Source organism: Lolium rigidum, chromosome 4, assembly GCF_022539505.1.
Source record: "Lolium rigidum isolate FL_2022 chromosome 4, APGP_CSIRO_Lrig_0.1, whole genome shotgun sequence".
Classification (NCBI taxonomy): domain Eukaryota; kingdom Viridiplantae; phylum Streptophyta; class Magnoliopsida; order Poales; family Poaceae; genus Lolium; species Lolium rigidum.
In genome coordinates, this window is record NC_061511.1 from 281,129,616 (window position 1) to 281,150,365 (window position 20,750).

The 20,750-nt window shown below is 46.0% G+C and overlaps 2 protein-coding genes and 1 non-coding gene across 4 annotated transcripts; all 3 read left to right on the forward strand.

The window, feature by feature from the left end:
- Positions 1-3,914: 3,914 nt before the first annotated feature.
- Positions 3,915-9,329, forward strand: LOC124707868 (proteoglycan 4-like). Of its 2 annotated transcripts, none has more exons than XM_047239564.1 (10): positions 3,915-3,996; positions 5,017-5,138; positions 5,495-6,184; positions 6,442-7,569; positions 7,722-7,783; positions 7,864-7,917; positions 8,007-8,094; positions 8,552-8,641; positions 8,769-8,863; positions 8,998-9,329. In XM_047239564.1, the coding sequence occupies exons 2-10, from the start codon at positions 5,067-5,069 to the stop codon at positions 9,020-9,022; spliced, it is 2,304 nt and encodes a 767-aa protein (XP_047095520.1). In that variant the 5' UTR covers positions 3,915-3,996; positions 5,017-5,066; the 3' UTR covers positions 9,023-9,329. The 2 variants fall into 2 exon arrangements, with proteins under 2 accessions (XP_047095520.1, XP_047095521.1); XM_047239565.1 differs by having other exon boundaries at positions 7,867-7,917.
- A 1,303-nt stretch (positions 9,330-10,632) lies between these two features.
- LOC124707869 (cytochrome c-like) lies at positions 10,633-13,045 on the forward strand. The gene is made up of 3 exons (XM_047239567.1): positions 10,633-10,781; positions 11,547-11,680; positions 12,640-13,045. Exons 1-3 carry the CDS (start codon positions 10,670-10,672, stop codon positions 12,733-12,735), a joined length of 342 nt encoding a protein of 113 aa, XP_047095523.1. The 5' UTR covers positions 10,633-10,669; the 3' UTR covers positions 12,736-13,045.
- Positions 13,046-13,829: 784 nt separating this feature from the next.
- On the forward strand, positions 13,830-13,911 carry TRNAS-AGA. The gene has a single exon. It is a non-coding gene; the product is annotated as a tRNA-Ser (tRNA).
- Positions 13,912-20,750: the final 6,839 nt, after the last annotated feature.

Genomic DNA, 20,750 nt, shown 5'->3' on the forward strand with positions numbered 1-20,750 from the left:
ACAACGCATCAGATTCAGGCGGCATGAACCAAGAGATCCAGCCAGAGGACCTCACCAAAGAGGAGGCCATCGAAATGGCCATCGCCCAGATAGCTTGATGGAATGGCATTGTCGTCCAACTACGAAATTCTATGTTGCGCAAGGGAGTCCGGTGACTCCTGCGGTCACGCCTAGGCACGCGCGGTGCCCGTTCTTTGGAAGCCGTGACACGTCAGTTAAGTGCTCCATTATGCTAGTACGTTTAAACCGGCAAATCCAAGGTTCCCTTTGAGGTTCCGATCGGCCGGCTCACGGATGGATCGAATATTCTAAGACGAAGGCCATGTGAGGAGCTTGCGCTGCCTAGCGAGGTCTCGCCAAGCAAGCAACGAATTAGCAGCAGTAGGCTTCCGCTAATCTGAACCGGAACACACACATTCGGCCTGTGGCCGTGGAGGAATCCACCAAGGAGCGAACCGCGCGCAAGCATGCATGTGCAGGCAGGGGAATGTCATTCTCATTCATGTAGTACTACGATTCTACGAACAAGATGCACAGTACGTGACCTCGCGTGGTGAGGCGTCTTCTCCTTGTCGGACCGGAGATCTCATCTGACCTGATCTGAATCTGATGTAGGAGTACACTCCATCGAGCACGCAGGCAGATGCAGATCCGTGCGTGGGAGATGGTGCGTGCACGCATGTGGCCGTCGGGCATGTCAACGTGCAGCCTGCGGCGCCCATTTCCACCACCTCTCACTTTTCTCCCAAGGGTCTCCGATCCGTCCTCCGTGCTCTTCATCGCATGTGGCCGTATTTACTGTGCGGCGCCGTGGATCCGTGATGTTGGCACGGAGTCCTCCGCGAGACGCCGATCACCGCGCTTCAGTGTCCCCCATTCACCACCCACCACAAACTTTGCTTCTTGTGAATGGCTAGGATCTTCTAATACCTTTTCGTGGGCTAACTTACAATCTTTTTACATAATCTTTAGATGTTTTACGTTTTAAACATAGCATCCCTTTAAGTTAAAAGTGGCACACCTAACCCCCTCAACTTCCTAAATCCATGTAATTCACCCATAACTCTGATGAGCATTTTTTAAGAGCGGGTTTTCTCGAGGGAATTGTTCTAGGGTGACATCATGGAGCTCCTCTACCACACGGTCCGCACATCAGTCCATGACCGTGAACAAAGGCGTGCACTTAGCGGACGGTGCACGAAACTCCATGGACCCGGACCTTGCTGGGACTTTCCATGGAGTCGCGTGTACAACATCTAGGTAAACATCCGGCAATACACCCGACGTTAAAAATCTATACCAAACTAGCAGGCATCTTAATGATCAACTAGATCAGCATATATGATCAGATACTAGCTAGCAAGTCCACAAATAAGCTAGTAGAAACAAACGCACGGGCACGCACGCATACAAATCTAGGCTAGAGGCTCATATTGAGCCTTGCAATCTGTGTACCAAGTTGCTAAACCTAATCCGTGTCGATTTGAAGTTGAGGGGCGCTGAGCACTTCTCCTTCGATATCTGCTTGCACACACGAGCCGGCCGCATCACATACAAGAAGATTGATGATCCGAGCTTAAGTAGCTGCCCTAATAATAGTTACTACTCAACGACACGTGCCAGGAACTAGTGAGGCGACCGTGAGGCCAAGTGTAAAACCCATCTTCCGCCCCTTTGCCGACCGCACGCCGCTAGTCCGCCGCATCTCTAGTGGCCTTGCAACCATGGAGGCGTGGCGTACGACGGCCTCAAGTCGGCGGGGTGGTTCCTTGTTCTTTGCTTAGGGTTTCTTTTTTAATGTCATCTCTGAGACGGTAACGCGGCAGCGACATCTTCAACTCATCATAAGACTCTCGTCGTCCTATCATCTCTCTGGTGGTGTATCCCGCGCCGGCGGAGGACACGTGGGGTTGCGTGTCCCGTGGATCTCCTAAGATCCAGTCGGTTTTCTTGTCTGTTGGTGTGGCTTTACTTCTGCCTCTTCCGATCTAGGGGTTTCATCTTTGCTGATGGATACTACTCTACTGTGTTTGTCCTTTAGGGGCTTAGCATGGCGACTTTCTAGTTATCTACTGCAAGAAGCTCTACTACAACAAGATTTACTCGGCTCCGGTGATGGAGGAGAAGGATGGCCTTCGGCTCGTGCTAGTGTTTGTGATGGTCGCTAGGGATCTAAATACCTACATGTAATACTATAGATGATTATCAATAAATTAAATTTATATGATTGCTTTTCTTTTGCGGGAAAATTTATATGGTTGCTGCCGTGCAACTTGAGCATAAGACGCGTGGAACAGTACAAATAACTAGCCACCTACCTGCGATCCATCCTCGCGCGTACATGTTTACCCGTGGTCCATCGTCATCTACGGGCACTGCACAGGATGGGCCATCGTGGCTTTTATTCTAGGGTTCAGGCCAGGCCAAGGACAAAAGAAACACACCGGAAATTACGTCCCTAGCTATCAAAACACATTCTTTTTCCGAACAGAAAAAACACAATAGAAATGGACGATTGATCGATATAGCAGCAGAAAACTCCATAAAAGCTTTGCACTTGTTACTGTTTGTCTCCATCTCCCCAGTTCCCCACCCCACCAATGGAATCATGGAGCTCAATAATTCGAAGCCAATCGGTGCATGTCTCCTCTCACGTGCATACGACGTGCTGGTGCTGATTTCTTATCACCCAGAAATCCATCTTCTAGCAGTCCTCTTTCCGATCATTTGTAAACCCATCTCGATCATAGTCCTCTTTCTGGTCTATGGAATCTGGCCATCGATCTACTGAACCTGTTCTTTATTCTAGCTTGAAAAGAAATGTTTGCTATTCGTCATCAGACAAAGGATAGCAGTGCCAATCTTCAAACATGTTTTCGGAAAGCTTCGGAAAGGCAGACAGCGAGCCGCTCGAGATCTTAAAAAAGGTGAACGCTACAAAAGGCAACATGAGCTAGTCTATTTAATCACATGTACACATATAGTATTTCAGTGCGACCACCACCACCACCGATCTACAAATGACGACATGAATTTGAATTCAAACGAGTTGCCAACTTACACAAAAACACTCAATTGCCAAGGAGAAAAGTTTTTTCCGCCTTTCTTTTTTGTTTGCAATCTTCCATATTGGTTTTAGTACCCTATCGTCATGACATAGCTTCAATATACTTTTCTCTACAACTTGCAAAAAAAAAATACTCTGTCTATTTTTTTTGTATGTACTACCTCTAGTCAGATTTAATCGACGCGTGATGTACCCTAGCCTTCCCTTTCCCCCGGGTCGATCTTTTTCGATCGGGGGAGTATTTATTTGTTCTATATAATCCATCGATCAAATAATGGGTTAAGAATGGAAATACATTAGCCGCTGGTATTGCTGCCAGTTCCAAGAAAGAAAGAAAAATGCAGTAGCCTCTTCGGCCGCAACGGTTAGTAAACTTGACACTCACACTCTGCCCGCTCGCTAACCCGCACCTAATCCGGCCTCAAGTACGCAAGGAAAGAATCCATCCATCTCTCTCTCCCCCGCTCCCCGCTCCCTCCCCGTCGCAATAACGCCGCCGTACATTGCCGTCACCAGCCGCGCTAGACTCTCGAACCAAATCCATCAAATCGGCGACAGCTACCTCGCCCAACCGTAGGGCAAAGCCAGAGCAGAGCACTAGAGCACGGGCCTCTCGCCTCGCCACCAGAAGAAGAACAAGAAGAAGGAGGCCACAGTGCGCCAGCAGCAGTTCCCCCCTCCCCGGATCTGCCGCGCCGCGCTCGCCGGATCGACTTCCGGGCCGGAGTGCTCGCCCGTTACTCGACGGCGGGGCCGAACCGCAGCCTCGTACTCCACCACCCTGTACCTTTCCTCTTGCTCCCAATGCGGGTCTAGAATCTCCCCTGGAGCGTACCGCCGCCGCGCGCCCTAGGCCACCCGCCCCGGTCCACCACCTCGTCGCCCGTCTGTCTCCACTCCGCCCGCAATCTTGGCCGGGGGTTCTTGAGGTACGAGTGTTTCTTTCTTTCTTTTGCTCGTCCACTGATTTTGCTTGCTTAAACCCGAACCTGATCCCCGCAAATTTCGGGTGCATACCCACGCACGCCGCCTAGATCTGCGCTTAACTTGGCAAGGGCGTAATCTAGGGCGCGGTTTCTGCAAAAATTTCCCTTCAAAAAGTTTCTAGATTTGGCCGTGCTTTGCCTATAAGCCTGTACAGGGGAGCCAGCCAGTGTTTCTCTTGGGGTTTTCAGTAGTTGAACCACCATTCATTCTTGCGGCTCGTTCTCTTCAAGCGCTTTATTTTCAGTTCTGTGCGCGTTTCTTTTCAAATTTACCACTCAGAATCTCCAATTTCAAGAACTTGTAAAATACCACTCGGAATCTCCAATTTCAGGAACTTGTCTTGGCTTGGGTAAAATAGTGCGTGCAATTTCTTTCCGTGGGGTTACGTTCACTTGCGTTTGACTAGTTGTCGGATGTATATCATGTCAGAAATTTCGTGTTGGTGACATGTTGTCTTCTGAGGGTAGGTGTGGTGAGGCAGGTGTTTAAGGGCCCAACGCTGCAGCTGGAAGTGACCACGATCCATGAATTAATTTGCGGCGATGGGAACTTATTGATTCCATGATAGTAGTGGACTTTGGGGGGAATTTACACCACCTTCCGTGCAGGATGGATTGCCAAATTGTTTTTGAGCTTTTAGCCTTCCATTTCATTACTAAATTTTAGTCCAATTAAAGGTGCTGCTCAGGGTAAGGATGCTGTTCTTCCTTGCTAGATAGCACTTGCTATTATCAGAGACGCCACTAGTTGGAATAAAACCATGGTGGATTTAGAGATTTTCTAGTAGACCTAGCTCCAGATACTTGACTCCTGATGAATTTGCTGGAAAAACACTAGTTTTTTTTTAGTTCTACAAAAAAGCAGTAGATAACAACATCTGTTAGTAATCTTCTGTTTGACTGTCTAAATGAAACTTCAGTTATGGCTTTGTACTTATGATTATGGCTGGTTTGATTTTACAGGGTTTGGTAGTGGAAATTACAGCTGTAATGAATTAGACGTGCAGTATACTATGGCGACAGAAGTCAATCAAAACTGTTTTGCATGGCCGCGTGAGGAATCACCCGTGCAGGATAGTTCTCAGGTAATGTCTCTCATGATATGTATAATTTTAGAATTTTTTTACCTGATATGAATATATGATAAAATGGCCATTCATTCCATGTTAATTACTGTATTTTAGGTATGTGGTAAGGAACTGTTTTTTTTAATCAGCATATACGATGTTCAGTCAAAGTAAAGATTGATGATAGACTAAGAATGCCTATCTACCTGATGCAACTGAAATTGCTAGAACTCTATGCTAACTATCAGACATCCCTGTATTAGTAAGTAATGTGAGCTAGGCTCCTTTAGGTGCTAACTGCCTCCTGTAAGTGAAGAATCTCCACCATTGCTAATAATCTCACACTTTTTATCTGGTTTATTTCTATTCTATAGGGAACAACGCAAGTGTTTGACCATGGTTCCATATCTTTTGGAAGATTTGATTTGGAATCACTAGAATGGGAGAAGTGGTCTGTTTTCACCAATGACAGACGTACTGAGGAGTTCGTTAAATTCAATGGATTAGTTGCCAAGAAGAAGGCGTACTTTGAAGAATACTTTAAGAGGATCAGAGAGCTAAAGGCTCTACAACAACAAAACCAACAAACCGAGCTTAATCTAGAGTACAGTGGCGATGGTAGTGATTCTAGTCAGACAGGAGAAGATGAACCAGTTGGAAAGCATGCATCTCCTGCTGGATCTGGAACACATTTTGATGATTGCATGGGGCAAATAGCAGCTGAATCCACATCTGAGCATGGACTGGGATGCTACAATGATCATAATAAGAGGTTAAGTAATGGAATTTCCTCAGCGACTCATTCTTCATCAGCTGGAGGCTTACAGATGATTGGTGAAGAAACTGGAGAAAATGCAAGCGTTGAAAATTGTTCTGACAGGATGGATATGTTGCAGCAAAATGCTAAATGTAGTCAAGATGATCTGGTGATGCCCCATGAGACTAAGGTGAATCTTAAGAGAACTATTGAGAAATGCTCCCCAATTAGTCAAGCTTCAAAAATCATTCCTAGGACGGTTAAGATGACTTCTAGTTGTGTTCCTGATCAAACATTTATCAATAAGGTACTGGCACACTAAATCTTGATACATTATTGACCTTTTCATCTTTATTTGGTGTTTGTCTTCCTAGAACTAAGGAATATTGCTGCTATCTACATTTGCCTTATTTTATGATAACTATCATTGTGGCCTGGACCCCATAAAGATGACCAACTGCTCTGTCATGCAAGGCACAAAAAGAATACCTGCATTTATGATAAGCTCCATAACAATAAATTTTCCTGTAAACTAATAATATATTTTTCATGAACAATTTTCAGGGTCCTCAATCAAGCAACTCCACTGTTATAAACCAGAAAACCAAACCTGGGAATGTTCAATCATTGCGAAAGCCTAGAGCAGCAACCAGCAATGTCGGTGGCACCACAGTAAGAAGCAAACTTGTGACAAAAGAAGATCCTGGTGTTATGGCTCTTAGAAGACCTTCATCAGCAGCGTCCCAACGGCCCTCCTCTAGGGAACGGCGACCTGTCACCAGAGATGGTTCACGGGGTCCTGCTAGTATGGCTAGCCCATGTCGCCCCTCCACTGCTCAAAGACGCCTTGCGACTAGAGATCTGGCAGCAAATCAAACAAGTATTGCTAGCCCACGTCGACCATCTACTGCTGATAAGCGCCCTATCACTAAAGAGTTGGCACCAAAGGATGCCAACATTGCTACCCCACGCAGGCCATCTACTGCTGATAGGCGCCCTATCACCAAAGAGTCGGCACCAAAGAATGCCAACACTGCTACCCCATGTCGACCTTCTACTCCTGATAGGCGCCTTACCACCAAAGAGCTGACACCAAAGCATGCCAATGTTGCTACCCCACAACGACCTTCTACTGCCGAAAGGCGCCCTATAACCAGAGAGAGTGCACCAAAGCTTGGTGGTACTGCCAATCCATGTTGGCCATCTAGTGCTCAAAGGCGCCCTGTCACCAGAGGGATTGTGCACACGAATGCTGAAGTTGTCAGCCTGCATCGACATTCTACTGCTGAGAGACGCCCTTTAACCAGAGAAACTGCACCAAAGCATGGCGATGTTATTCCTCTACGCAGGCCTTCTACTGCTGAGAGACGCCCTGTTTCCAGAGAAACTGCACCAAAGCCTGCCGATGCTATTACTCTTCGCAGGCCTTCTACTGCTGAGAGACGCCCTGTTGCCAGAGACTCTGTGCTAAAGCATGCGAATGTTGGTGGCCCCGGTTGCCCTTCGACTCCTGAACGACGCCTCGGCAGGGAAAGTGCACCAAAGCATGCTGCTGTTGCCATCACTCCTTGTCGCCCTTCAACGGGAGAAAAACGCCCTACTGCCAAAGGGAGTAGCCTAAAATTGGATCCAAAAACACCTATAAGGTTGAGAGGATTGCCGGATAATTCAAATGGTGCTATGGTCACAGCAGTACGTTCCAATATCCTTCTCTTAGCATAACATGGCATTAATTGCATTTCCTTAAATATGCTGAAAGGGGTTAACTCTTTGTTTCAGTTAACCATGAAAAATAATGAAACACATATATATTTCTGACTATTTTGTCTCTGTTCCTCATGCAGGCTACTCCCAAAAAGGCAGTTACTCCAAATCTTGTTAAAGCTAGGAAGCCAGAAATAAAAAGGTATTTTTACAAGCTTAATCAAATGTGCTCAATTAATTGTGATGTACCATATTTTGATAGCCTATTTTTACATCATTTAGCAGCTATGTCCAAGAAAGGTTGGAACTTCAAGTTGGTGGGAAACAAAAATCAAGGTGCTTATTTTATTATGGATCTGTAATGCTTTGGATTGTCAGAATTGGTTTAGTCGTAACTGCTATAACAACTATTCTTAATTATGTAGTTCTGTTAATCTTCCTCCAAGGAAAATCTTGTCTTCGGATGTGAGAGCCAATCGAGTGGTGGAGAACGCCAGAAAGCCAAATAAGCAGGTAAAGAACAGTGAACTTGTTTTCGTTTGGCGTTGCTATTGTCAAATATACATGCATGTAGTACAGCAGTGATAGGCTGGTAGCTGCAAATAGATCCAGATTGCTGTTCTCCTTGGTCATTTAGATTAAAGTATTGTGTTTACTTTCTCACTAAGATGATTGCATGCTGTGTTCTCCCTGTATCTTGAACGCTCGTCTATTGACTCACTGTATGCTGATAATCCTTCTTTCAGTGGAAATTAGCTGCAGGTTGCTGCAGAAAGCCGAAAATTTAGAATTTACACTATTGTTACATCATCATGCAAACAGCTCCCACCTCATTATGAGACTTCAAATAAGCTTTACAATCACCCATTGTACATCATAATTGTATTGCTGACAAATTACAGTTATTATAATATGATAGAGAATTGAAGTAGACAGCAAAGATGTAATTGCTATTATGATTCTTTTGTAGGGTATTCAGGAGACACTTGGATCTCGAGTATCTGCATCAAAAAATGCAACATCTTCACATACTGGAAGCGGAAAGACAAGGGCACCAAATGTATGTGCTTTTATTTTGTTACAGAATAATAGCCGTTGTGTTATTTTGAAAAAATTCTTTATTGGATGCATATTCTAAGGAATGTGTCTTAACATTAGATTTGACCTTTTGCTGAACTGATCTGCAGCCACCACCACCTCCTCCGCCACCACGCCGGCTATCTCAGTCTCCGAGCAAGCCAGAACCCCCCACTAAGTTGTCTGCTGGTGGAAGAAAGCCGAAGTAAGCAATTGATAATGAGCACAATAAAACATTGACCTTGCCGAAACTCTGAATATTGTCATCTTCTCGCAGTAAATATTTGGTGAACAACATCAGCGTTTCACTTATAAGACATGAATCTTGTTTGAATGCAGGGCTTCTACTCCACACTGGCACTAACCCAACTTCAAGTCTCCCCTACTAGGATCCTGGAGAACAAGATAGCTTTGAACCCGCGCAGCTGAAGCATCATCCGTGCCACTCCCTGTGTCCACGGTTGATGTTATGCTGCGTTCGCCACCACCACCACCTTTTGTCACTTGTTAACCGTAGCAGCGTATGTACCTACGTGTACCATATCCACTAATGCCGTAGTTCTACTGCCTAAGAATTACTTAGAACATTGTATATACCTGAAAATAATGGAGCTCTAGCTGAAGAACACTGACCCCCGGTGGTTCAGAAGTTAAGGAAGTGATTCTTTCCCTGTTCACAATGTTCATCTGGAACAACTGTTTGATTCGTAGATAATTATCTGTGCATGCTGTTTCCTTGTCTATAATTGGAAGTGGTTGCTCGCCCGATAAAAAGCAGCTGACGGTGTGGATCTATCACCATGTGTACAGTGTACTGAATCCCTTGTTTCGGCTATGTTTGGTCGATTCTATTGGGGTGTGTACACCCTACACGTCCTGATTTCTATTGGGCAAAAAATTGAAGAATCTTGAAAATAGCCCTAGCTAACAAGGGGGCCCGCCATGGCCGCCTACGTGTCATCGTCGCCAAGGTCGATGAAGACCGAAGGCGCCCAAGGCCACAGATAATGCAGAGGTTGCTAAAGCGCCGGAGGTGGTCTGTGGTGCGGGCGGAGGCGTTGTTGATGCGGGAGGAGTCGTTGGAAGGGTCGTTGGCCTCCCTTGGGCCAGTGTGGAAGCCCTCCTATCGCGTCCTCATCAGGGAGGTTTGGCGGGTGGAGTTCATCCTCCCCCTCCAAGGTGCCCTCCTCATTGTCGTCGAAGCAGGCGGGGTGCTCCTTGTTGAAGAAGTCGACGTCTCATAAGTAACCTGCCCGGCGGCGCGAGTCGAACTCCCAGGTCCCCAAGGTGGACCAGTTGTAGGAGCCAAGGGCGAATGCCGGATCATCGCGTAGATTCAGCGAGAGGATGAATCGACGACGTTAGATCTCATATTGTCTTTGGCGTCCCTTGTGCGATATCAGAGGCACCGGGACATGGCGTGGTTGAGGTACAAGCCCCTGCTCGGCAGGCCCATCAGCCAAGGGACCGTCCGATTCTCCTCGAACAGCCGGTGTGCGAGCTCCACCGGTACATACCGGCGATTGCACGGGGTTTTCTCCTTATTTGCGCAAGAGGACTCGGCCGACGCATCCGTTTGCATTGGCCGGTGGAGATACCCTAATTTCAACTAGGATCGGCCATTACCCACCAACGGACACGATTCCCCTTTCCCCATCCGACGACACAAGTGCACGGCGAACAAAGAAAAGTATGCGACCCGGTCCACACAAAGCCCTACACATCCAGCGGAGCGTTTGGTGTCCACGCCTACCATCCCATCCACGCGCCGCCGACCCCCCTGCCCTTTCCTTTTCCTCCAAGACACGGAAACCTTCCCGAACCTCCCATTCTCCCCAAACTACCCTTCCCCACGCGCACGACCCCAGGGGCAGTCCCGTACTTCCACGCGTTGGACCGGTCTATACAACACAGCCCCCACGAAATCGCGAGCAAAAGTTTCACTTGGCCTCTCTCTCTCTCCCCTCGAGTCCTCCCGGCGAGTCTCTGCTTCCGTGCGGCGGCGGCGGCGATGGCTTCCTTTTCCGAGGCTCCCCCCGGCAACCCGGCCGCCGGCGCCAAGATCTTCAAGACCAAGTGCGCCCAGTGCCACACCGTCGAGCAGGGCGCCGGCCACAAGCAAGGTAACGAGCGACACCGCCCCCACCATCGATTTCCTCCACGCCTTTCCTTAAGCGTGTCCAGCCTCTCCGTGTGTCGGGCGCCGGGGTATGGGGGGATCTCGAGAACTCGAGTTCGATCTGCTTGCGTAGAGAGGTGCTTCAGATCAGATCGGGAGTTGCACGGGTAGATCTGCGTGTGCCCTTCGTGCTGTGACGAATCGCGCCCAGATCTGTTGCGTTTGGTGATGGGGTAGTCGATTGGAGCAAGCGGGTTGTTGCTGCTTATGCTCGCGCTGGTCGATACGACTTCTGGTGCTTTGCTGTTATTGCTATGATGAATCTGCACGTGCCTAGAGATTACTAGTTTACTCGTCGCTCAAATCATGCTCTAGTTATCGTTTTGAAAGCCTAGTTGCCTTATTAGCTCGATTGGATTACTGCTGGTGCGCTGTCTCCGCTTGAGGTTAATCTCAGTTTGGTTCTTGAGTGTTTTGTCGCTATTAGTGTATACCTGTGCTTGGTCTTGTGCAAGAGATGCACCGACGGAAATGGAATTAGTCCGATTACATTTCTGGTTATTTTCAAGATTATGTAGCGTAGCCTCTCATGTCAGTGCATATTAGTTGATGTGTTAAATTGGTGGCCATATGCTGGTTTTCCATGCAACCTATCTTACCATGGATACATGAGCACATGATGTGTTTGTGTTATACCTATCTTACATTGCTGGTTATTTTCAAGATTATGTAGCCTCAGATTATACCCAGTTTTGTTTGTTCTTTCCAGGTCCTAACTTGCATGGTCTGTTTGGGAGGCAGTCGGGTACCACCGCTGGCTACTCCTACTCTGCGGCGAACAAGAACAAGGCTGTGGAATGGGAGGAGAACACTCTGTACGACTACTTGCTTAACCCTAAGAAGGTATGTTTAGTGAGCACTTTGTTACTTCAGAAGTTCCATTTGCTGTGGTGTTTTACTATGGAATGCTTGCGATAGGAACTTCTGTTATCCACTCTGTCATCTCATATGTTGGGATGTACTCCTGTGTGAGGGTGACAGTAGGAAGCATTCTCTAACTTTGCTGCATGTTTTTGTTTGAGGATGATGACTATAATTCTTGAACTGTGATTTGTCTTGCTTATAAGGAACCGTGTAGTTGCTGAAAGACATTAGGGTGTTTTTATTTGTATGACTGCCCACTTTAGCCTCTGGATGTATGTACATGATATAGACTTTGTGTATGAATACTTTATGCCATACATAATATAGACTTTCTGTGTGAATACTGTATGGCAAGGGAGGGACTTCAGTTATCTAATTTGCGATTTCATCTGTTGAGATGCACTGCCTGTTGTTTTCTTCTCTTAATAAACTGTGGGGGAACCATATAGAAGTAGCTGAAAATACTTGGCGCTGGCAACTCTTGAAAATATTTTTTTCCATATGAGACAATAGATGATGTTTGCTAATTGATGAAGAGTAGCTATCAGCAGATCACAGATGTTATTTGTGTCTATTTAGACTGTTTTAGTATGTTGGTTACCGACATACTCCACTATCCAAACAGCACCTCACATTGTTATTGTTAGTTATGTCTAGGCATTCCAGTACAAATCTGATGCTAGTCTAACTTGTATCCTTCAATCCACATTGGGATTGTTGTTTATGTTTTTCCTCTGGTGATAATTTGATGATGTAAAGATTCTGACCTATTAAGAGCTTGAAGCTTGTTCACAATTCCTTTGGAATCCTTTATTCATATTCTGGCTGTTGTCCTGCTAATTCATTTTGCCAGTATGTCCTTCCTTCAGTTTGTAGCATGTTCTTGTTATTCCCATGCATGATATCTTGTTAATACAAACCTTGTTATTCCCATGCAGTACATTCCTGGAACCAAGATGGTCTTCCCTGGACTGAAGAAGCCACAGGACCGTGCTGATCTCATTGCGTACCTGAAGGATGCCACCTCCTCTTAAGAGAACATGCTGCTATAATCTTGTCGGGATGAGAGAATTCGTTTTACAGTTAATAAAAGATTAGACGTTACTCGTACTCTGGTTTAACAGGGTGCAGTCCACGAGACAATTATCTTTCTGGGCATCGTGTTTATGATATGGGTTCCGTATCACTAGGTTTAGTTGCAAAAATCTTTGACAAGCTTTTTGATTCAGTTGCTGGAAAATCCCAGTACACACATTTTGACCACCAGGTGGTGGTGGAACTGGAATGCACCCATGTTAATGAACATGAAATCTTTAAAGTTGTGATGTTAAAGCTTTCTGCCTATGTTACCTGAGTCATGAAAGTCTATGTTTTGATGTCGTGTCTTGTGTTTCTGTCCAGTTGTGATTTTGATGTTTCTGATTGTGCCAAATGGTCTGCTGTTACTTGTTTGAAGTATTGTTGCATTCCCAGTTTATGTTGGTTCCACAAACCAGGCTGTTGACAGTCGACCTCTGAGCAGATCTAGCTTGACATGCTCGTGCTCAAGAACCAGGCCTTCTATGCTGCTGTCAAGCTGGAGCTCCAGCACTATGTCGAGCAGGTCATGAGCGGTGTACTCCATCTTCTCCAAGCTGCTGAAGCTCCTCAAGATCTAGGAGTTGGAGCAGCTGACAGCACTCCATGGTGTGATTCTGGTGTCACTGGGGGCATCGGGGGAGTCGAAATGCGAAAACCAAGAGATGTTGGCCGTGCCAAAATGCCAATATTGTTTGTCGAGGTTTTGTGCCATAGCTTTATGCCATCAAAACCACAAAAGGACTCCCAACAGGCATAGAGAAATGCTAGCGTGCTCTAGTTTCTGCAGTATATTAACCTTGCTGAAAAGCTCAGCTCTACTGTCTTAGATGGCACACTAAAAAGCACGCAGTGCAGTTAACAACCTTTGCAGGTAATACGTGAAGAACATGTACTCCGTTCTACATTAGTGGGTTTGGTTTCCATGATGATTACATTTACACTATGAAATTATAATTTCCTTCTCATAGGTAGGTCAGAGATGAATGTGCAGCCTGCCATCGCGGGAAACATAGGTCTTGTGTGTAAAAGTCTTGACATAAGACATGTTGTGGTCGTGCCGGAGTGGTTATCGGGCATGACTAGAAATCATGTGGGCTTTGCCCGCGCAGGTTCGAATCCTGCCGACCACGCATTTTTATTCTTCTTCGATGAGCATGCAGATTAGCTTGTTCGTTTATTTTTTTGAGCCGGGCATCGTGGTTAATGTTTTTCTTCTGAGCTGGAGATATCGTTCAAACCTCTAGAGGATGTTGTTCCTACTTCTAAGAGCATCTCCACCAGCGTCCCCGATAGTATTTTTGGGGCCGGAGCGAAAATGGGCTCGCACCGGCGCGCATCAAACTGCGCCGGTCAATTTTGGAGCCCAATAGAATTGTCGGCAACCCCGTGCCGGCCCCTTCGCGAAGGCACGAATCGGGCGCGCCGGCACCTCGCGAGGCTGAAATTTTTGGGCGTGGGAGCCGCCTGTCAGCCAATCAACCCAAAAGTCGACGTCAACGGGGAGTGGCGGGACCGACGCGTCAGCGGCTCATTCAATTTTAACCTAACCGTTGCCTACCTCACGACGAGAATTAATTGGGGCGCAGCGGCGGTGCAGTTTCCGCAGACGCGCAGCGAACCCGTCGTGCGCGCCTTGCTCTTCGTGCCGCCATTAATGAGCGCCACCGCTCCCCGCTCCCCCGCCTTCCTCCGGCCTATAAAAAGGGCCACCTCTCATCGTCCCTCTCACACACAAACCCTATCCCCTCTCTCCCCAACCCTAGCCGCCACCATCTGAAAAGACGACGCCATGTCTGGTCGAGGCCGAGGTCGGGGCCGTGGTCGTGGCCGTGGCCACGGCAGAGGAGCACGCACGCCGTCGCCTGCCATGCCGTCGTCTTCATCGTCGGAGATGGACGAGGAGGGGCCCGTGCTGTTCGAGTCGTCCTCGTCCTCAAGGGCGACCCACGCGGCATCTAGAGGCTGCCGGACACCTTCGCCGACTACGTCGCCGGCGACGACCGCCCGCGCACGCTGCATCTGCGGGAGGATTCGTGCGGCTACTACCGGTGGATCGTTGACGTGATCTACGACGCGCGCGGCAAGATGTACCTCCACATCGGCTGGGAGAAGTTCGCGCGCCACCACAGCCTCCAAGCCGGCTTCGTGCTTGTGTTCTCCTACTTCGGCGACAGGGACATGAGCGTCAAGGTGTTCGATGAGACGCGTTGCCGCCGGAACTACCACGTCGACAGCTCCGAGAAGGACGACGACTGAGTGTTGTTTCTTCGCAGCGAATATCGGTGATACGTCCAAAACGTATCTACTTTCCCGAACACTTTTGCTATTGTTTTGCCTCTAATTTGTGTATTTTGGATGCAACTAACACGGACTAACGCTGTTTTCAGCAGAACTGTTCTGGTATCTCGTTTTTGTGCGGAAATCCAACTTTCGGGAAAATCCTCGGAATTTATGCAGAAGGTCCTATTTTCCCAGAATATTGGCGGGGCCAGAAGGGCGAGCCAGGTGGGGGCCCTAGGGCCCCACACACTAGGCCGGCGCGGCCCAGGAGGGGCCCGCGCGGCCCTAGTGTGTGGCGGCCTCGGTCGGCCCCCGACGCCCTCCTTCGGACTACTTATTGCCTTCGACCTAAAAACGCACGGGAGGAAGTCGAAGTCGCCATAAACCTTCCAGAACGCTGCCACATCGCGAAACTCCGTCTCGGGAGCCAGAAGTCTCCGTTCTGGCACTCCGCCGGGACGGGGAATTGGAGGAGATCATCGCCACCATCACCACTGACGCCTCTCCATCGACCAGCCATGTTCCCCCCATCCATGTGTGAGTAATTCCCCCGCTGTAGGCTGAAGAGGATGGTAGGGATTGGATGAGATTGGTCATGTAATAGTATAAGATTGTTAGGGCATAGTGCCTAGTGTCCGTAATTGGTACTTTGATGATATTGTTGCAACTTGTTATGCTTAATGCTTGTCACTAGGGCCCGAGTGCCATGATCTCAGATCTGAACATGTTATTATTTCATCATGATATTCATTGTTTATGGTCTTACCTGCAAGTTGTATACACATGTCGCTGTCCGGAACCAATGGCCCCGAAGTGACAGAAATCGGGACAACCGGAGGGGATGGTAGTGATGTGAGGATCACATGTGTTCACGGAGTGTTAATGCTTTGCTCCGGTACTCTATTAAAAGGAGTACCTTAATATCCAGATAGATTCCCTTGAGGCCGTACTGCCACCGTGCTGGTAGGACAAAAGATGTTGTGCAAGTTTCTCATTGCGAGCACGTACGACTATAATTGGAACACATGCCTATTGATTGCTTTGTACTTGGACACCGTTTTATTATTATCGGCAAATGCCCTGCTTGATTGTTACATGAGTTTCTCTCATCCATGCAACGCCCGTTATCCGTCCCCGTGCCTACAGTATTTTAATCCTGTTGTTTTCTGATACGTCTCCGACGTATCGATAATTTCTTATGATCCATGCCATATTATTGATGATACCTACATGTTTTATGCACACTTTATGTCATATTCGTGCATTTTCTGGAACTAACCTATTAACAAGATGCCGAAGAGCCGATTCTTCGTTTTCTGCTGTTTTTGGTTTCGAAATCCTAGTAACGAAATATTCTCGGAATTGGACGAAATCAAGACCCGGGGTCCTATTTTGCCACGAACCTTCCGGAAGACCGAAAGGGATATGAAGTGGGGCGACGAGGCGCCGCCACCATAGGGCCGCGCGGCCAGAGGGGGCCCGCGCCGCCCTATGGTGTGGGCCCCTCGTCAGCCCTCCGACTCTGCCCTTCCGCCTACTTAAAGCCTCCGTCGCGAAACCCCCGATGCGAAAAACCACGATACGGAAAACCTTCCGCGAGCCGCCGCCATCGCGAAGCCAAGATCCGGGGGACGAGGAGTCTCGTTCCGGCACGCTGCCGGAGCGGGGAAGTGCCCGGAAGGCTTCTCCATCGACACCACCGCCATCTTCATCAACGCTGCTTGTCTCCCATGAGGATGGAGTAGTTCTCCATCGAGGCTCGGGGCTGTACCGGTAGCTATGTGGTTCATCTCTCTCCTATGTGCTTCAATACAATAATCTCATGAGTTGCCTTACATGATTGAGATTCATATGATGATGCTTGTAATCTAGATGTCGTTATGCTAGTCAAGTGAATTTTACTTATGTGATCTCCGGAGACTCCTTGTCCCACGTGTGTAAAGGTGACAGTGTGTGCACCGTGTGGGTCTCTTAGGCTATATTACACAGAATACTTATTCACTGTTATGAATGGCGTAGTGAAGTGCTTATTTATATCTCTTTATGATTGCAATGTGTTTTGTATCACAATTTATCTATGTGCTACTCTAGTGATGTCATTAAAGTAGTTTATTCCTCCCGCACGGTGTAATGGTGACGGTGTGTGCATCCGTGTTAGTACTTGGCGTATGCTATGATCATGATCTCTTGTAGATTGTGAAGTTAACTATTGCTATGATAGTATTGATGTGATCTATTCCTCCTACATAGTGTGAAGGTGACGAGTGTGCATGCTTGTGTTAGTACTTGGTTTAGTCGTGTTGATCTTTCATGCGCTCTAAGGTTATTTAAATATGAACATTGAATTGTGGAGCTTTTTAACTCCGGCATTGAGGGTTCGTGTAATCCTACGCAATGTGTTCATCATCCAACAAGAGAGTGTAGAGTATGCATCTATCTATTCTGTTATGTGATCAAAGTTGAGAGTGTCCACTAGTGAAAGTCTAATCCCTAGGCCTTGTTCCTAAATACGCTATCGCTGCTTGTTTCTTGTTTTACTGCGTTACTACTGCTGCCATATTACCACCATCAACTACACGCCAGCAAGCTATTTTCTGGCGCCGTTGCTACTGCACATATTCATTCATACCACCTGTATTTCACTATATCTTCGCCGAACTAGTGCACCTATTAGGTGTGTTGGGGACACAAGAGACTTCTTGCTTTGTGGTTGCAGGGTTGCATGAGAGGGATATCTTTGACCTCTTCCTCCACGAGTTCGATAAACCTTGGGTGATCCACTTAAGGGAAACTTGCTGCTTGTTCTACAAACCTCTGCTCTTGGAGGCCCAACACTGTCTACAAGAATAGAAGCTCCCGTAGACATCAAGCTATTTTCTGGCGCCGTTGCCGGGGAGGAAAGGTAAAAGAGGTACTCACACTCCGGATCTCGGCTACTAAGCTATTTTCGCCGTTGTAAGTACTCGAAGCTATTTCCTTTAGATCCTGCAATTGCATCTTTTTGTTTCTTGTTTACACTAGTTTGGCATAATGGACAACAATGAGCTTCTTATTCTATTTCCTGATTTAAGACATGGATGGTTTGATGCGAAAATTAAAAAACCTATGGAACCTTATTTGCATGCTTGGTAGTAATATTAGTATGAACGCTTTGAACACCATTGTTGATAATGATATAGAAAGTTCTAAGCTTGGGGAAGCTGGTTTTCATGATCTTTTTAGTCCCCCAAGCATTGAGGAGAAAATTTACTTTGACGATACTTTGCCTCCTATTTATGATGATTATAATGATAGTGATCTTTTGGTGCCACCTACTATGGAGAGTAAATTTTATTGTGATTATACTATGCCTCCTACACTTGATGAGAATAATAATGATAGCTACTTTGTTGAATTTGCTCCCACTACAACTAATGAAATTGACTATGCTTATGTTGGGAGTAGTAATAATTTTATGCATGACACTCATGATAAGAATGCTTTATGTGATAGTTATATTGTTGAGTTTGCTCATGATGCTACTGAAAGTTATTATGAGAGAGGAAAATATGGCTGTAGAAATTTTCATGTTACTAAAATGCCTCTCTATGTGCTGAAATTTTTGAAGCTACACTTGTTTTATCTTCCTATGCTTGTTACTTTGCTCTTCATGAACTTGTTTATTTACAAGATTCCTATGCATAGGAAGCATGTTAGACTTAAATGTGTTTTGAATTTGCCTCTTGATGCTCTCTTTTGCTTCAAATACTATTTCTTGCGAGTGCATCATTAAAACTGCCGAGCCCATCTTAACGGCTATAAAGAAAGAACTTCTTGGGAGATAACCCATGTGTTTATTTTGCTACAGTACTTTGTTTTATATTTGTGTCTTGGAAGTTGTTTACTACTGTAGCAACCTCTCCTTATCTTAGTTTTGAGTTTTGTTGTGCCAAGTAAAGTCTTTGATAGTAAAGTAAGTACTAGATTTGGATTACTGCGCAGTTCCAGATTTATTTGCTGTCACGAATCTGGGTCTACCTCCCTGTAGGTAGCTCAGAAAATTAAGCCAATTTACGTGCATGATCCTCAGATATGTACGCAACTTTCATTCAATTTGGGCATTTTCATTTGAGCAAGTCTGGTGCCCTAATAAAATCCATCTTTACGGACTGTTCTGTTTTGACAGATTCTGCCTTTTTATTTCGCATTGCCTCTTTTGCTATGTTGGATGAATTTCTTTGATCCATTAATGTCCAGTAGCTTTATGGAATGTCCAGAAGTGTTAAGAATGATTGTGTCACCTCTGAACATGTTAATTTTTATTGTGCACTAACCCTCTAATGAGTTGTTTCGAGTTTGGTGTGGAGGAAGTTTTCAAGGATCAAGAGAGGAGTATGATGCAATATGATCAAGGAGAGTGAAAGCTCTAAGCTTGGGGATGCCCCGGTGGTTCACCCTTGCATATTTTAAGAAGACTCAAGCGTCTAAGCTTGGGGATGCCCAAGGCATCCCCTTCTTCATCAACAACATTATCAGGTTCCTCCCCTAAAACTATATTTTTATTCCGTCACATCTTATGCACTTTGCTTGGAGCGTCGGTTTGTTTTTGTTTTTGTTTTGTTTGAATAAAATGGATCCTAGCATTCACTTTGTGGAAGAGAGACACGCTCCGCTGTAGCATATGAACAAGTATGTCCTTAGGCTCTACTCATAGTATTCATGGCGAAGTTTCTTCTTCGTTAAATTGTTATATGGTTGGAATTGGAAAATGCTACATGTAGTAATTCTAAAATGTCTTGGATAATTTGATACTTGGCAATTGTTGTGCTCATGTTTAAGCTCTTGCATCATATACTTTGCACCCATTAATGAAGAAACACTTAGAGCTTGCTAATTTGGTTTGCATATTTGGTTTCTCTAGAGTCTAGATAATATCTAGTATTGAGTTTTGAACAACAAGGAAGACGGTGTAGAGTCTTATAATGTTTACAATATGTCTTTTATGTGAGTTTTGCTGCACCGTTCATCCTTGTGTTTGTTTCAAATAACCTTGCTGTCCTAAACCTTGTATCGAGAGGGAATACTTCTCATGCATCCCAAATCCTTGAGCCAACCACTATGCCATTTGTGTCCACCATACCTACCTACTACATGGTATTTATCCGCCATTCCAAATTAAATTGCTTGAGTGCTACCTTTAAAATTCCATCATTCACCTTTGCAATATATAGCTCATGGGACAAATAGCTTAAAAACTATTGTGGTATTGAATATGTACTTATGCACTTTATCTCTTATTAAGTTGCTTGTTGTGCGATAACCATGCTTACGGGGACGCCATCAACTATTCTTTGTTGAATATCATGTGAGTTGCTATGCATGTCCGTCTTGTCACGAAGTAAGAGAGATCTACCACCTTTATGGTTGGAGCATGCATATTGTTAGAGAAGAGCATTGGGCCGCTAACTAAAGCCATGATTCATGGTGGAAGTTTCAGTTTTGGAAATATATCCTCAATCTCATATGAGAATAATAATTGTTGCCACATGCTTATGCATTAAAGAGGAGTCCATTATCTGTTGTCCATGTTGTCCCGGTATGGATGTCTAAGTTGAGAATAATCAAAAGCGAGAAATCCAAAATGCGAGCTTTCTCCTTAGACCTTTGTACAGGTGGCATGGAGGTACCCCATTGTGACACTTGGTTAAAA

Coding starts and splice junctions, on each gene's coding strand:
- LOC124707869 (XM_047239567.1), top strand. CDS start 10,670: ATGGCTTCCTTTTCCGAGGCTCCCCCCGGCAACCCGGCCGCCGGCGCC. Junction 10,782..11,546: donor GGGCGCCGGCCACAAGCAAG/GTAACGAGCGAC, acceptor TGTTCTTTCCAG/GTCCTAACTTGCATGGTCTG. Junction 11,681..12,639: donor ACTTGCTTAACCCTAAGAAG/GTATGTTTAGTG, acceptor ATTCCCATGCAG/TACATTCCTGGAACCAAGAT.
- LOC124707868 (XM_047239564.1), top strand. CDS start 5,067: ATGGCGACAGAAGTCAATCAAAACTGTTTTGCATGGCCGCGTGAGGAA. Junction 7,918..8,006: donor GGTGGGAAACAAAAATCAAG/GTGCTTATTTTA, acceptor TTAATTATGTAG/TTCTGTTAATCTTCCTCCAA. Junction 8,864..8,997: donor GCTGGTGGAAGAAAGCCGAA/GTAAGCAATTGA, acceptor GTTTGAATGCAG/GGCTTCTACTCCACACTGGC.